The sequence below is a fragment of the Brachionichthys hirsutus genome, unplaced genomic scaffold (assembly GCF_040956055.1).
Source record: "Brachionichthys hirsutus isolate HB-005 unplaced genomic scaffold, CSIRO-AGI_Bhir_v1 contig_694, whole genome shotgun sequence".
NCBI classification, from domain to species: domain Eukaryota; kingdom Metazoa; phylum Chordata; class Actinopteri; order Lophiiformes; family Brachionichthyidae; genus Brachionichthys; species Brachionichthys hirsutus.
The window spans coordinates 520-14,740 of record NW_027180389.1 but is presented as its reverse complement, the minus strand read 5'-3'; the positions used below and the strand labels follow the sequence as shown (position 1 = coordinate 14,740).

The 14,221-nt window shown below is 44.1% G+C and overlaps 1 protein-coding gene across 1 annotated transcript; it reads left to right on the top strand.

The window, feature by feature from the left end:
- Positions 1–2,972: 2,972 nt before the first annotated feature.
- Positions 2,973–13,878, top strand: LOC137914477 (growth hormone receptor-like). The gene is made up of 9 exons (XM_068758015.1): positions 2,973–3,093; positions 9,452–9,581; positions 9,998–10,167; positions 10,480–10,661; positions 11,282–11,435; positions 11,527–11,617; positions 11,880–11,949; positions 12,790–13,007; positions 13,119–13,878. Exons 1-9 carry the CDS (start codon positions 2,982–2,984, stop codon positions 13,876–13,878), a joined length of 1,887 nt encoding a protein of 628 aa, XP_068614116.1. The 5' UTR covers positions 2,973–2,981.
- Positions 13,879–14,221: the final 343 nt, after the last annotated feature.

The following is a 14,221-nucleotide window of genomic DNA, read 5'->3' as shown; positions in this document are numbered from 1 at the left end:
CGTACTCAATCATTTTGAAATATTGTGTTGAAACAATCATTTTTTGTACTTTACCGTCTACAAGCATACAGCTTTTCAGAGGGCTCAGTAGTTTTCACGTTGTTGCTTTAAGATTGCAATGACAGATAGGCGTCAGGCAAAGTGAACACAAAAACACTACCAAAGAATGAACAGAAATAACTATGGGGCCGACTGGAATCCGGAACTTGAAACAACAACAACAACAAAACACAGCCTAAAACCAGGATAAGGATAACAATACTAAAAATTGATGGGCTGGTGCTGAAAACGGGAGAAACACAGCCAAAATAAAGTAAACCGAAGCACAGGTGAGTACGGACAACCTGGAAAAGGCCAATAACGAGGTTAGTCGCACAATGTGATGGGATCATATGGTAATTTAAGATGGGATAAGCACTTTTAGATTTAACCATCAGGGTATTTGCAGCATTAGACTGCAATGAACGAGGCATTACAGAAAAAAAAAGGTTCATAATGCAGAGTAGACAGTGAGCGAGTGAAAGGCATGAAAGATCAGGAATGCACTCACTAATGGTTCAAGCTAAATTAAAAGCTTGGATTCTTCCTTCAGGCACTGATAAGGTGCATTTACAGCGTCAGCCTCACTCCTGAGGTTCAAACTAATTGGAATGAGCATTGCGAAGATACTGGAAGAAAACGAAAGAGAAAAAAAACATCTCAGTTTTTAAAAAGTTAAATAGGTGGTTAGGCTCAAAAGGAAAATCGCACTCTTTTTGTGATAATTTTTTGCCGCAGATTGTAGCAGCAGTAAAATGCATGACCCAAACGAATGCATGCTTCTCTGCTGCAACTAGACTAACATGATTATGTGACCTTTCACCCCATACACTTTTTTTGTTTAGCTCCACCCTTTTATCCTCACCTCTAGTCCTACCCCCCCCCCCCTTTCTTGTTTGCTTTTGAACAAACTTATTAGAGACTAGAGGAAACAGGGCAGCATGGAAGAGCAATGAAGAGCCAAGGTATATATATGTATGTGTGTGCCTGTGTGAAATTTAGAGCAGAGGTAGTGCGGGGGGGGGGGGGGCTGGCGTTGACCACAGAGGCTTTAAATGTTTACCAAGAGACCCCAGGGGGCCTGGGCTGACCCTCCCTCTATGCTGATTGGCTTATGTCACCTTCCTGTGAGTGTAACAGCTTGTAAAGAATGAGAGGACAGGGATGGGAGGAAGTAATCAAGATGAAAGTGCAAACCTTGCCACAACTTTAAAATGGGGGGTGGGGGGGGGGTCAATGTTAGGGTAACATGAGGCCACATATTGGCGGTGATGTTAGGCGTCTTTTACGGTTTGCTTTTCAACTGATTGAAAATGTTTGAAGAAAAGACTATGGGGAAAAAAACCAACAACTTCAAACCCTGTCAGAGTTACAAAGACGGCTGGTTTGAAAGTGCTCATCTGAGGGTTATTAAGATAATTAAAAATAATGGTGCTTCAGCTTTTGTAGAGGGAGAAAAGCTAGGACTTTTGATGGATTTCGAATCTTGGGACTGAGACAGAAAGGGTCAGAGGAAATCCAAGGAAACAAGGGCAGAACATGTCACTTGCAGAAAACGAGCAATAATTGATTTAAATGGATAATTTTAGTCAAGTCAGACGAGTCTACTGTTTGACAGCTCTCTGCCAATAAGCCTTTCATTGTGTAACATTGCTTTAAGGAAAACTACATTAGGTTGTTGTTGTGGCAATCAAACTTAAGAAAGGATGACATCTGCAGCAAACCTAATCCAAAGTAAACAGACGGCAGCTGTTCTTATTGGAAGCAGGTGACGGTGTTAAACGAACAGCCATGTGAACTTTGCCCAGACACTTTCTTGCAACGCTCTTCCTAAAGGTGGCTGGCTTTGTGTGGCTGCTTTGTGCTCGTGAAAGTTGCAGTTCTGGAAGACATTCTTTTTTTTTTTTTGCTTACTATTCCTAGTGACCAAACATCTTTTCCCCACAAGACACAAAAGAATCCAGTGCGCTGCTGCACACTATAGTTAAACGGGTTGAAGGTCCTCAGATTGCGCCAGATCTGAGGGAAATGGTGCCAGCGTTTCCCTCAGAAACATAGCCTCTACATTTGGGGTTGTTGGGAGAGTTGTTGTGGAGACAACGCTGTAAATAGCCAAAGGGTGCAGACAGAAAGTTAAGCCTATATTTAGAAGTAGGCCTTTACTGCTAGAACTTGTCCACCAACACTACCTTATAGACTGCAAAAGATTATGTCGCAAACCACATACACTTTAAAACAATATTGCCACAAGGTGAGCTGAGACTTTGGACACAGGTGTTGGAGACCGCAAACAGACAGGATCAATTCGCTATTTATTTGGAGTAACATGCCTAAACCGCAGAAACAATGACTCAACAAAGAGGACTCATAAAAGTTGAACTGAAAAAGTTGAATGAAAAATAGAACTGAAAACCGATGGGGTGGATAACGGTTAAAGCCCAGGGGGAAGAAAATGAGGTGTTGAAACAAGGATGGTGAAGACAGGACAGGGCTGACATGGCTAATGCACGGCTAGTGATCGGGACCAGGATGGTGAGGGGAGGGAGACCAGAGGCTCACGAAAAGCACCGGCGATCACAATGAGGGAACAGCCATCGCATGACACATCTTTTTCTGTTGTGGATAAGGTTGATGGGCCTGGATTGGATTTGCAGACAGATCATATATAGACAGAAAAAGATGTGTCGAATTTTATTCTTACAAATACTGCAGGATCAACCAAACGTGATCAATAATGATGCCCTGTTCTTTGTCAGATCTAACAAACTGCAGCTAAAAGAATAATTCACAAATCTCAATCGGTCCTCCTCGTGGGGGAAAAGAGCGAAAGAACGAGCAAAGGAGGCAGCGAGATGTGAAAGAAGGAGGGTTTTCATCATGGAATCAAACTGGTAATAATGTCTCCCTCGCTCATTCTGTCTTTGGTCCCTCTCCCCAGCATCATGGCTGCCCCATCGCCCTCCAGGCTTGTGCTCCTCCTGATTTCCTCGCTGGGTTGGTTGTCTACCCCTGGATTTGCATTTCTGATGAACTGGGACCAGATGACAACGACAGGTGATTTTTCTGCTTTACGTCAGGGCAAGGAAGCAGAAGGAATCGATTGAGACAAATAATTCTTCCGTTTATCAGCCCCTCTACTTGGAGCTCATCAAATATTAACAAATGCGATTCAGGTTCTTTGCTCGACACGCTGTTGACACTTGTTATCACATCTTATGTCAGACATCTGTTGCAGAATGCTGTGTTTACTCAGATATATGTAGAAATGTTCGCTATTGAGCAAACGCCACATTTTCCTGGTTTGGCTGGTAAAACAGGATGGTGATCAATAGAGCTAAGGTAAATATGTGGTGACGTCTTTTCTGTCAAAGTCCAGGGACAGGATGTCGCAGGATGTTCAGCCAGCTAATCCACCTGTCACTGAACTGTCATGAGGGAAAAGAAGATAAAATTCTACTTTGATTTGCAACTCAAAATTGTTTTTGATGTGCTGTAGATTGGCAAAATAGGAATTAAAATGCTGAGATTTAGCATCTTCCTCTCTAGCGGGTGAAGCCGCTCCTGCTGGAGATGGGTTAACGTGTGCAGCCCTGCAACCTTAGCCACAGGACTCATTTAAAGGTCCCATATTATTCCCTTTTTCCACAAGTCAACGGAGTTCCCAGACACTTGTATGAAATATCTGTGACAGTCTTTGGTCAAAATAGCAAACAGATGCTGCAGGACAGCGTCCCTCATTTCTGTCTCAAACAGCTCTGTCAGAAAAGCCTCTGAAAACAAAAGCCTCTTTGTGGTCGATTGCCCAGACTCCTGCATTCAAAAAATGGACTGGTCATGAAATAATAAAACAAAAGCTTCACCAACAATTAGTTGGCTAAGTCGAGTTTTCGGGAAAATCGATGTGGCACTGAACCTTCAGAGCGGCGGTTAAATGAAAGTGTTTCACGGAGCGACCGCGCTGTTCTTTCACCGCTGCGGTTTCTCATTTTACATTCATTTTGGCCTTTTCAAATGAAAATAATTATAGTGCTGGTACAGAAGCAGCCAAAAATACTTATGCTGTTAATCAACCTTTCTCCTGTTTGTTGTTCGAGAGTGTCAAAGTAGATCCGTGTCAACATTGTAAGTGGATTAAGCAGTCATGGTTAACGGCCACGTTGGCATTAAGATCAGCAGTTACTGACGAAGCTGTATAGCTTCGGTTTTTGAACAATATTATGGACCGTATTATGTTCGACCACCAAGGTTCCACTCTATTTGTATAGTGATGACAACAATAGGCTGGATATCAGAAAGGTATTGTGAGTGACTTCTTCATTGCTATTGTCTTCTTTGCAAAGCTGAACAGCCCTGAACCCAAGGACAAAGCGCTGCTGGAGCGGTGACTAATTTACCAGTCAACCACAGCGCAGAACACACACAACCCCCATTAACTGCTGACTCAGGTAGCCTTTTTGCACATTGATAATGGCTGTGTTTGAGTGATGGCTGTAGAGTCGCTTACTTGTGTATTCACTGATGAATGCGGCAAGCCAGCTGCCCACGCATACATCCCGGCTGGACCTACAGGGCCGTGTGTGCAGTCACAGGGTATGTTTGTGTCTTTATAAAACCAATGTGTCTGCATTGCACAGTGAATTGATAAGTAAAGCATGCGAGTTCCATGTCTTTGCCCCTTTTGACGTTGTATTTGCTCACAAAGTGTGTATCTCTTGGTGATACGTTCTGAGACAGGCAAACCATCGGATACTCTGACTGGCACAGTTTCCTCAGTATTCCCTGTCAGGCATAATTGGTAGGGGATCAAAAATGTTTTTCATGTCATGGAACCCCAACAAGAGAGTTTTCCTCATTCAGTCTTTGCGCTCAGTCTCAGGTTACTATAAACTACAACAAATCACAATAGCTAATTCGGTATCTTTTCTTGTTCCAACTTCAAAACATTTTGGATCATAAAAAAGATCCTTTCACTTCTTTTGCTTGGGATCACTGTTGGTTCCCGTTCCAACCATGGCATCATGGTAGTCCAGCCCTGGCTTTCTTCATCACAAAGGAGCGACTGATAACATAAGCAAATACAAAACAGTGCCTTTTTAACCTTTCCACTGTATAAACCCCAGGCCTGACACTGGCTTTCCACTCTTCAATGAGCTCTTTGTACTTTTAGCGGAAACATTTCTCTAATACGCATCTAATTGGTTGCATATATCATTCAAACTTGCAGTGCATGTTGTCCTTGGTCAACATTGTCCTCTTAGTCTTGTTAAAGCCGTTTGGCTGTTCTATCTCAGGACTCAGCAGAATCCACCAGAAATGCTGTGGGTAATTCTGGGCCTGTAGTATTTTAGGCCTGTTGTAGCACCAGCCGCATAACAAGCCAAGAGCAGAAGTTTGGAGTCACTCCTATGTATTTTAAGGCTTACCAGAGCGATCATAGCCTGCGGTAGTTTGTTTGTCTTCATTTGTCCTCAAACAGGCACACTTTCAGTTCTTCCCTCAAGCTTTCCTGAGCGTCTGACTGCACGTCTGAAGGCCCATAGATTGATCGTGTTTTTGGCCACAGAGGTGGGAACCAGCGGTAAAGTGCTGAGGTTTCCATTTGGCAGCCACATCTGCTTCTAAGACAAACAGTGGGTATATTTGCTCTGAGCAGCAAAGTTGGTGCCTTGTGTGAGCTATGATGTCTCACGTTAAGGATAGTTCAGCCTTTTTAAGTGGTTGTTTGGTGCTCTAATCCATGTTCAATATATAACCAGTGTAGAACCTACAGTAAATGGTTGACATGCCTCCAGATTGGAGTGCTGGAAAACCGGTGCAGGAATAAAAAAAAAGACCCACATAAAACAATTATTTTAAGCAGCATTCACACGCTGTCCATGCTGCCAAGCCAGACACCCCAGAAATAATTTGACATAACTAAGCTGATGTCATAAACTGTAATTGCATTAGAGGAGCTTAACATCATTAGCTCGCTATGGCAATAGTCCCTTGCTGTGACCTAAGAATGCTGTTAGATTTCAAAGTGGTGAACGGAGTCATGGGGATGGGATGGACTGAGCCATTGTCATTCTGTGATCCAGAACAGGGAAGAAACACCACAGGACCCGTTGTGTAACTGGGAGGAAAGGCAGAACACATTCAGACAACTGGACAATGGCACTTTGAAAATCTTTGTCGGTTTATCTTTTGAAGGCACAAGCTCTCGTGTGTTACCAGTTATTTATATAACTTGTTTCCACTCCCTTGTTTGTACTGTATCATGTTGCAGTATCTCACCTTTCTCACTATCATTTCTGGCTCTGTCTGTGCCACATGACCTGCTGACTTGATCTTTAGTCTCCACTATGAAGCTCTGATTAAAGGTTTTTTAGTTTTTGTTAATTTCTCCACATGTAAATAAATGCATGTAAACAGTCTTGGTGCTGCAGATCATTTGGGATGGGTGCTGCAAAGGCAGTCAAACGTTGCTGCCTAAGATTACCTATTAAAAAAAAAAACCGTAATAAATGTTCACAAGAAGTATTTGCCTCCTATATAGACATGAACCAAGCCTGAGTTGTTGATTTGTGTGATAGTATTACCATGAAGATGCATTTTACTCTACACGTTGGGATGAATACGTGGCAATCGAGCATTCAGTGTCTTTTTATTGCGTTTCCTTTGTCAGCAGGCAGAGTACAAGTTAGTTGAGAGAAGTGCTCAGGGACATCAGGTTCTACTGTTAAGCATCCCGGTGTGTGTGTGTGTGCTCTCACCCAACACAGGGCAATCAAGTCAAATCAAATCCATTATGTGCTGCACCCTAGAGGAAGAGACACTCAGAGGTCACGTTAGGTGTGTTTATGTGTCTCTGTTCTTCTGTATTTATCTGTGATATGGAACACCATGGTAACGCAAGCAAAAAATAAGATAAAAAAAACACTCCCTGAATTCTGCACAGCACTCTTGAACTGGACTCGCAGTCCGAAAGTAATAGATAATCACTTATGTAATCCTCTAAAAGCAAAATCAGTCAATCAATCAATCAAAGTGCTTTACACTCAGGAAAATCAGCAATTGATGTGAAATCTTCCTCCGTCCAGACGGCACTCCAGCAGCAGGGGCCTTCTGCACTAATAGAAGACAGGAAATACCACTCATCGTGTAATGGGTAGTCAAGTAAAGGATACGAGTGCAATGACAACATTCTTCATGTAGGATGAGGGAAGGAAATGTCTATTTATGGAATTGTATGTTTTTTTTTAACAATTTTGTGTGTGTCTGATTTTAACACACCCTCTGATGTAGAACTGCAACGGCTGTGAAAGGTCCCCTTTCTCTACGGAAGATTCAGAGTAGTGTGCACCATTCAACCTTTCGTCTTCCCAGCTATTTCTGTGCTGAACTGAGCTGGTTGTTACAAATGGTAACACATCAGGGACACTTCCTTCTACCCAACAGGGAGAACTGACTTTGTGTCTGATCTTAAGATCCTTTAGCTTGTATAAAAAGAACCTGAACAGACCCACCGTTGAACCCTGAGGGAGTGGCTTGTGTGTGAAGACAGCATATTCTGAGATGTGTCAATATTTGTCAGCTGAAAGTGTCTTTTTTTCTTCTTCTTTACATCCCCTCCCTGCTTTTAGCAGCCTTTTGAAGCATTATTAACATCAGTGTTAACTTACTGTCAGCTGTACTCTAGTGGATTTAAACCCAAATAACTGAGGCGCACGTGTCAAACTCGCGGCCCACCCGAACCAACGTTTTATTTTAATGAGGAAAACAGAGTTGTAATCTTTTCAAATTGAACTTTTCAGGTCGAAATATTGCAGGTAGTTCACAGTACAATAAATGTAAAAAATCTGCTTGCCCCCCCCCCTTGTGTGATCGAGTATTACACCCCTGGAAGGCTCAGCTTGAGGCAGACATAATGGTCTCCCAGCTGCTAGGTGTGGACCAGCGATGACCCTCAGCTGCACACGAAGCCCACAAGGCCCAACAGATGCATCTAAACATTTCAGGATGTGACCACACATAAACAAACACACGATTAGATTGCTTCTTCTCGCCAAAGGCTCTCAGTTGCTGATCATTGCAGTGGCAGGTAAAGCCTAGATCCAGCTTCCACCAGTTAAACTGGATACATTAGAGTGCGTCTACAGATAAGGGAGCAAGGCCTTGCGACAACATTACCAGCTTACGCATGACAGGCAATCAATATCTAGCTGTCAGTGGCATAGGAATGCAATAAATTATGAAGTTTCACTGCTGTCAAATAGAAAGCAGGAAAAGTAATTAAAGTAATGTTGTTGCCCCCCCCCCCCCCCTTTGAATAAATGATGAGTATTTTCAGACTGCTCTGCTGCATTCTGGGCGTATTTGTGTTTTGTTGTGGTTAGATGTGTGTTCATGCTGCTGTTGTGCTTTCTCTTTTTACAGTGAGGTGGAGCAGCAGTCAGTGAGTCAGTGCAGGGATTACAAGTGTTCCTATTGTATATAAATGCAAGGCTTGCCTAGCCTATGACCGAGCCTCGCTACGTTTGCAGAGCGTCGCTCCGGCACGTCTTTAAATCCCCGCTCTGTGTTGTGAAGCATCTTTATGTTCTGGGTCTTTGTGAGATTTATGCTGCAGACACCGCTGGAGGAGAGCAGGTGGAGAAGAAATCAATGATAACTGCAGCTGCTTATTTATGGTTGCACCAAACTCTGGAACTCTCAGCTCGATGAGAAATTGGCCTCTGACAGGAGAGCGAGGGGGGGAGGGGGGCGATCTGTAATGAGGAGTGGCAGGCTGCCCGGAGGGAGGCAGAAAAGGGCTGAGTCAGGGCCTCGGGGTGGGGCTAACTAAGGCATGGTGACTGATGTGCCAGCCTTTCCAAGTCGTATATTTATTTGTTTCACAGCTTCACAGACGACTAAAGTCAATTTTAGATGAACGGAAGCTCTCGACTTTAGATAAGTCTCATCTCCTGGAAGCTGAAATTCTTGGCCTCACTGATTCCAGAGCTGTGTGTTTGGTTTATGGCAGCTTGCAGACTTAAAATAAATCAGTGTAATGAGTTGCACAGAGACACGCATGCTTGTGTCGGTAAGGTAAAGTACTTCAAACTGCATGAGTACATCAGATGCAGATAAGTATGACGAGAAGACAGTGCACAGCACTGCAAGCGCTCAACTGGCACATATTATTGATGGGAAACAGATAGTTGATCGAGTTATTATGCATTACATTCCTATCTTAACGAATTGCAGTTTCCTGCTCGTAATACTGCTACTATTGTGAAAAACTGTCTGCTATTTGAATCGTTTATCAGAAGAAATGCTGATGCGAGTGGGGGTTCATTGTGATATCGCTTCGATAAATCGAAGTGATCCGCGTTCTTCCATTTGCTCTCACCGACCGTTACTCTTGTTTGCTCTCACCGTCTTTCAGCTCCCTCGGAACCTCACTTCACGCAGTGCCTATCGAGGGACCAGGCGACGTTCCGATGCTGGTGGAGCCCGGGCAACGTCACCGACCTGTCCGAGCCCGGAGCCCTCAGGGTGTTCTTCCTGAAGAAAGAGTGAGCGAGGCATTACATTTCCATACCAGCTTTGAAACGTTAAAAACCCGTAAGACTTTTTAGTGGGGTTTTATGCAACTACAGATGTCACTGCTGCAATCCTACGTGTCTCTAAATTGTAATGAAATCCCATTTGTTACATGTGAAACCAGGAAAATGATTTCTGACAACATGCACAGTTTGGAGAGATGTAAAGATCCACTGTCCAGCCTTTAGTTAGATAACAGTTAATTTCACTCCTAGTTTCCCAGCTGGCTTTGCCACTCAGTCTGACAGGGGCCATGTTCCATTGAGAAGGTGGCATTACTGTACATCTTCTGTTTTCCCAAGTGTGTGGTTCATGGGAAAAATCCTACACCCTTAATTTCTTCTTTTTCTCTCTCTCTCTTTCTTCCTTCATTATTTCCACCCGTCAGCTCGCCCACCAGCAAATGGAGGGAGTGTCCAGAGTACATCCATTCAAGGAGGGAGTGCTTCTTCGATGTAAACCACACATCGGTTTGGGTTACCTATTGTATGCAGCTCCGCGGTCGGAACAACGTCACCTACTTCGGCGAGGACGACTGCTTCAGGTTGGAGAATATCGGTCAGTAACGAACATTTGGTTCTTATGTCCACTAAATTGGGGGAGGACTATCTCAGGTGGGCTCGTTGCTTGTGTTTCTTCCACATGTAGAAATTTCAGACAGCGAGAAGCATGCACTGTGAGATGACAGAAAAAAAGACACCATCTCTCCTGGGCCATCTGCACCCCATATTCAGTCGTGTTTATTTATTCATTCTTCTGCACTTGATCAAGTGCATTGAAAGCTATTTATTTAGTTACAATGATAAGCTAAGCTTCGATTTAAATCTTTCATTCTGCTCCAATGGAACTTTCCCCCCCTCTTCCTGGCAGTGCGTCCTGACCCACCGGTGTCTCTTAACTGGACCCTTCTGAATATAAGTCCCTCCGGGCTGAGTTATGATGTCATGGTCAGCTGGAAGCCGCCGCCCACTGCAGATGTTAGAACAGGCTGGATGCGTGTAGAGTATGAGATCCAGTACCGAGAGAGAAATGCCACCACGAGCTGGGAAGCAGTGAGTCTTTGTTCTTGTATTCATCCTAAATTCCCTGTTTGTGGTTTTATGCTCAAATGTACTTTGAAACTCGACAAAAACAGGTGCAAAAGCTCAGGCGAATGCAAACAGTCGTGCCCCGTCTTTATAGTAAATCGTGGGTAGGTCAAACAGGCACGGTGCTGTGCTTTCATCCTCCTCCCCCTTGGACACTTGTTGTTAAAATGCAGCGTAGCCTTGTTGGCAAGGCAGCGGAAGCCCGAGCAAGGCCCTCCGGGAAAACACATCCCCTCTGAAGGAAGTGATGGGAGGGATCTGTAGGTCAGAGGCCATGGGACCTTGAACAGGCTCCATATTCACTCCTTCCCACTCTGACAAATTCAACCTTGGATCCTGTTATACAGCCCTTCACGATAACAGTATGTCCTCAGGATAATGGAACTATTACAATTTTTAAAAGGTTGTGCAAATACAAAATGTTAAAAAATGCTGTCTTGAGATGCGGTTCCGCTCCAGACAGCTTCAGTTGTCGTTAACTTTATGATTCATTTTCTGATTAAAACATGACACAATTCCTTTTTTCTTTGTTTCACTCACTGTGTTTTTGCTCTCGCTCTCTCTCTCTCTCTCTCTCTTTTCAGTTGGAAATGCAGCCACACACCATGCAGACGATCTACGGCCTGCAAATAGGACTCGAATATGAAGTGCACATTCACTGCAGGATGCTAGCGTTCACAAAGTTTGGAGAGTTCAGTGAATCCATCTTCATTCAGGTGACCGACGTTCCTAGCAAAGGTAAGATTCACGGAGGGCGAGTTCGAGCAATGTTTTGCTCATGCATCTACAGTCATGACAACGATGAGCTCTCTTTCATCTTGTTTTTCAGAGTCTGACTTTCCTTTCACACTGGTTCTTGCCTTTGGGGTTATGGGCATGATCATGCTCATCATACTCATTTTCGTCTCCCAACAGCACAGGTAGGAAAAAAGAATCCCTCATGCACATACACACTTCATATCCAAAACACATTCAACCTCCACTGTGCTAACGATGGCAGCATGAGTGTGAGAGGAGTTTTAGAAATGTCCACATTGTGCAGCTGCAGTGTTGCCTTTTTTTTCCACACACACACACGTACAACGAGAAAAGCAATCGGAGAGCGCATAAAGTATAACTACATTTTAAATGCAAAATGAAAAGTATGTGAGTCCGCCTCTCCTGAACTCCCTTCTCCTGCAGATTAATGATGATTCTGTTGCCACCAGTTCCTGCTCCCAAAATTAAAGGCATCGATTCAGACCTGTTGAAGGTGCGTTCAAGCTCGCTGTTGTTCTGCCTATTTTGGGATTTGTGTCTGATTTTTCTTATGTGAATATACAGTAATGTTTTTGACCCTGAGCTGTGTAGTGGCTACACATATGTGGTTCTCCGTCTGTATTTTTTCAGTATTAAATAAGCAAAAGTTGTCAAAACCGTTTTTTCTTTTTACTTATTGCGTATTTATTTAAGAAAATAACAGCCTCTGTATTGTAATTTTGAAATCGCATAAATTGAATATCGTTCAGGCTTACACACACAAATGTGGTTTACTGCCTAAAAGTGAAATTATGAACAACAGTAATTCGTGCAAGCTGACATAAGGTATTGAGCATTGTTCGTCATCCCATAAAAAATGATTGTGCAGCATAAAGTCTTGTATAAAACGGATTTTTAAAATTACATTTCTATTTTAATTCAATGTTTATTAAACCACACGCAGCTAGGTATCCATATGAGTAAACTCTTATATAATTTGTATCAACTATGAAAAAAACGATAATAATTTGAAAGCAGGAGATCCTGCCTTGTGATGGTAAACAAGGACAGGAGGACCATTTTGTTGTGTGTGGGGGTGGGGGGAGTATTATTGACAGATAATGCTTGTTTGCTTTTAGCAAAACAAGAGAACAAACTCACCTCTTTACCTCAATCTGATAGGGAAAAAAATAATAACAGAGCTGCTGTTTCATGACAAAGTGAAACACAAAGGGTCTTGGATTTGCTACTGAAATGTCACAATATCGTAAAGAAAACATGCAAAGGCAGGAGTTTTGTTATTACATGATTTTGTGCATCCTAATGAGACACTTATCAATGTGTGCATTCTCAGAAGGGGAAGCTGAACGAAGTAAATTTCATCCTGAGTGGTGGAGACATACCGAGATATGCCCCGGATTTCTACCAGGACGAGCCGTGGGTGGAGTTCATCGAGGTGGATGCCGATGCTGGAGAGAAGGATGAGAACCAGGGCTCAGATACCCAGAGGCTACTGGGTCTGCCCCAACCTGTAAGCCGCCACCTTAACACGGGGTCCTCGGATGCTATCAGGTAATGTACCGATTCATATGTAAAAGCCATGTTTTCATGCTGCCAGATGGCTCCACAAATATGAATACTCATTCTTCCCCTCTTTATGCTCCTGATTATTTCTCCCCCCAGCTTCCCTAATGGTGACTCTGACCAGGCCAGTTGTCATGACCCAGATTTAGCAGACCAAGACACAATGATGTTGATGTCCACGCTGCTGCCAGGACAACCCGAGCTCGGAGACTCGTCCTTCGATTTTGCAGAAAGATCCCCATCTCCGGACGGAGGAAATGGACCCCTCATTCAAACCCAAACTGCAGGTCCCCAGACATGGGTCAACACAGACTTCTATGCCCAGGTCAGCAATGTGATGCCCTCTGGAGGTGTGGTGCTGTCCCCTGGTCAGCAACTCAGAAGAGAGAGCACCTCGGCCACAGAGGAAGAAACGCAAAAGAAAGCAAAAGAGCCCACTGAGGAGAAGAAGAAGAAGAAGCAGAAGGAGTTACATTTTCAGCTGCTGGTTGTGGATCCGGAAGAAGGCAGCTACACCACGGAGAGCACCGTCCAGCAGATCAGCACTCCCCCTAGCGCCCCTATCCCTGGGGAGGGCTATCAAACTATCCACCCTGACCCAGTGGAGACCAAACCTACCGCCGCGTCGGAGGATAACCAGTCGCCTTACGTTCTTCCTGACTTTCCCCAACCACAGCTTTTTGCCCCCGTTGCAGACTACACGGTAGTACAGGAGGTGGACAGTCAACACAGTCTGCTCCTCAACCCACCTCCCCACCAGTCCCCTCCTCCCTGCCAGCCACAGCACCCCCTTAAGACCCTACCTGCTATGCCTGTCGGGTACATCACCCCAGACCTGCTGGGGAACCTCTCGCCTTAAAACGACAATGCCAACGAGACCTTTAGGGTGGTAAGATTGTCCAGGATTTCCCCCTTGCCGTTCACAAATGCCCTTGTCTCCTTTTTATTCCTGCTGGAAACCAAATAACACACAGCACCCAGTGTGGGTGGGAAGAAACCACATTTATTTTTGAGAATGTGCTGAAAGGGCGGGGTTGATTGTTGACTCTTTTTACAGCTTCTCCTTTCATGCTGTGAGCTGAAGGCAGCCAAATATAAGCACCGCAAGCCAATTGCACAGTTTGCCCTCCTTGTTGGCGCATTACACCTCTGATTGCGTTAAAGCGGGCAGTCAGGCTGTGAAATGTCGCCGTGTGATTGAT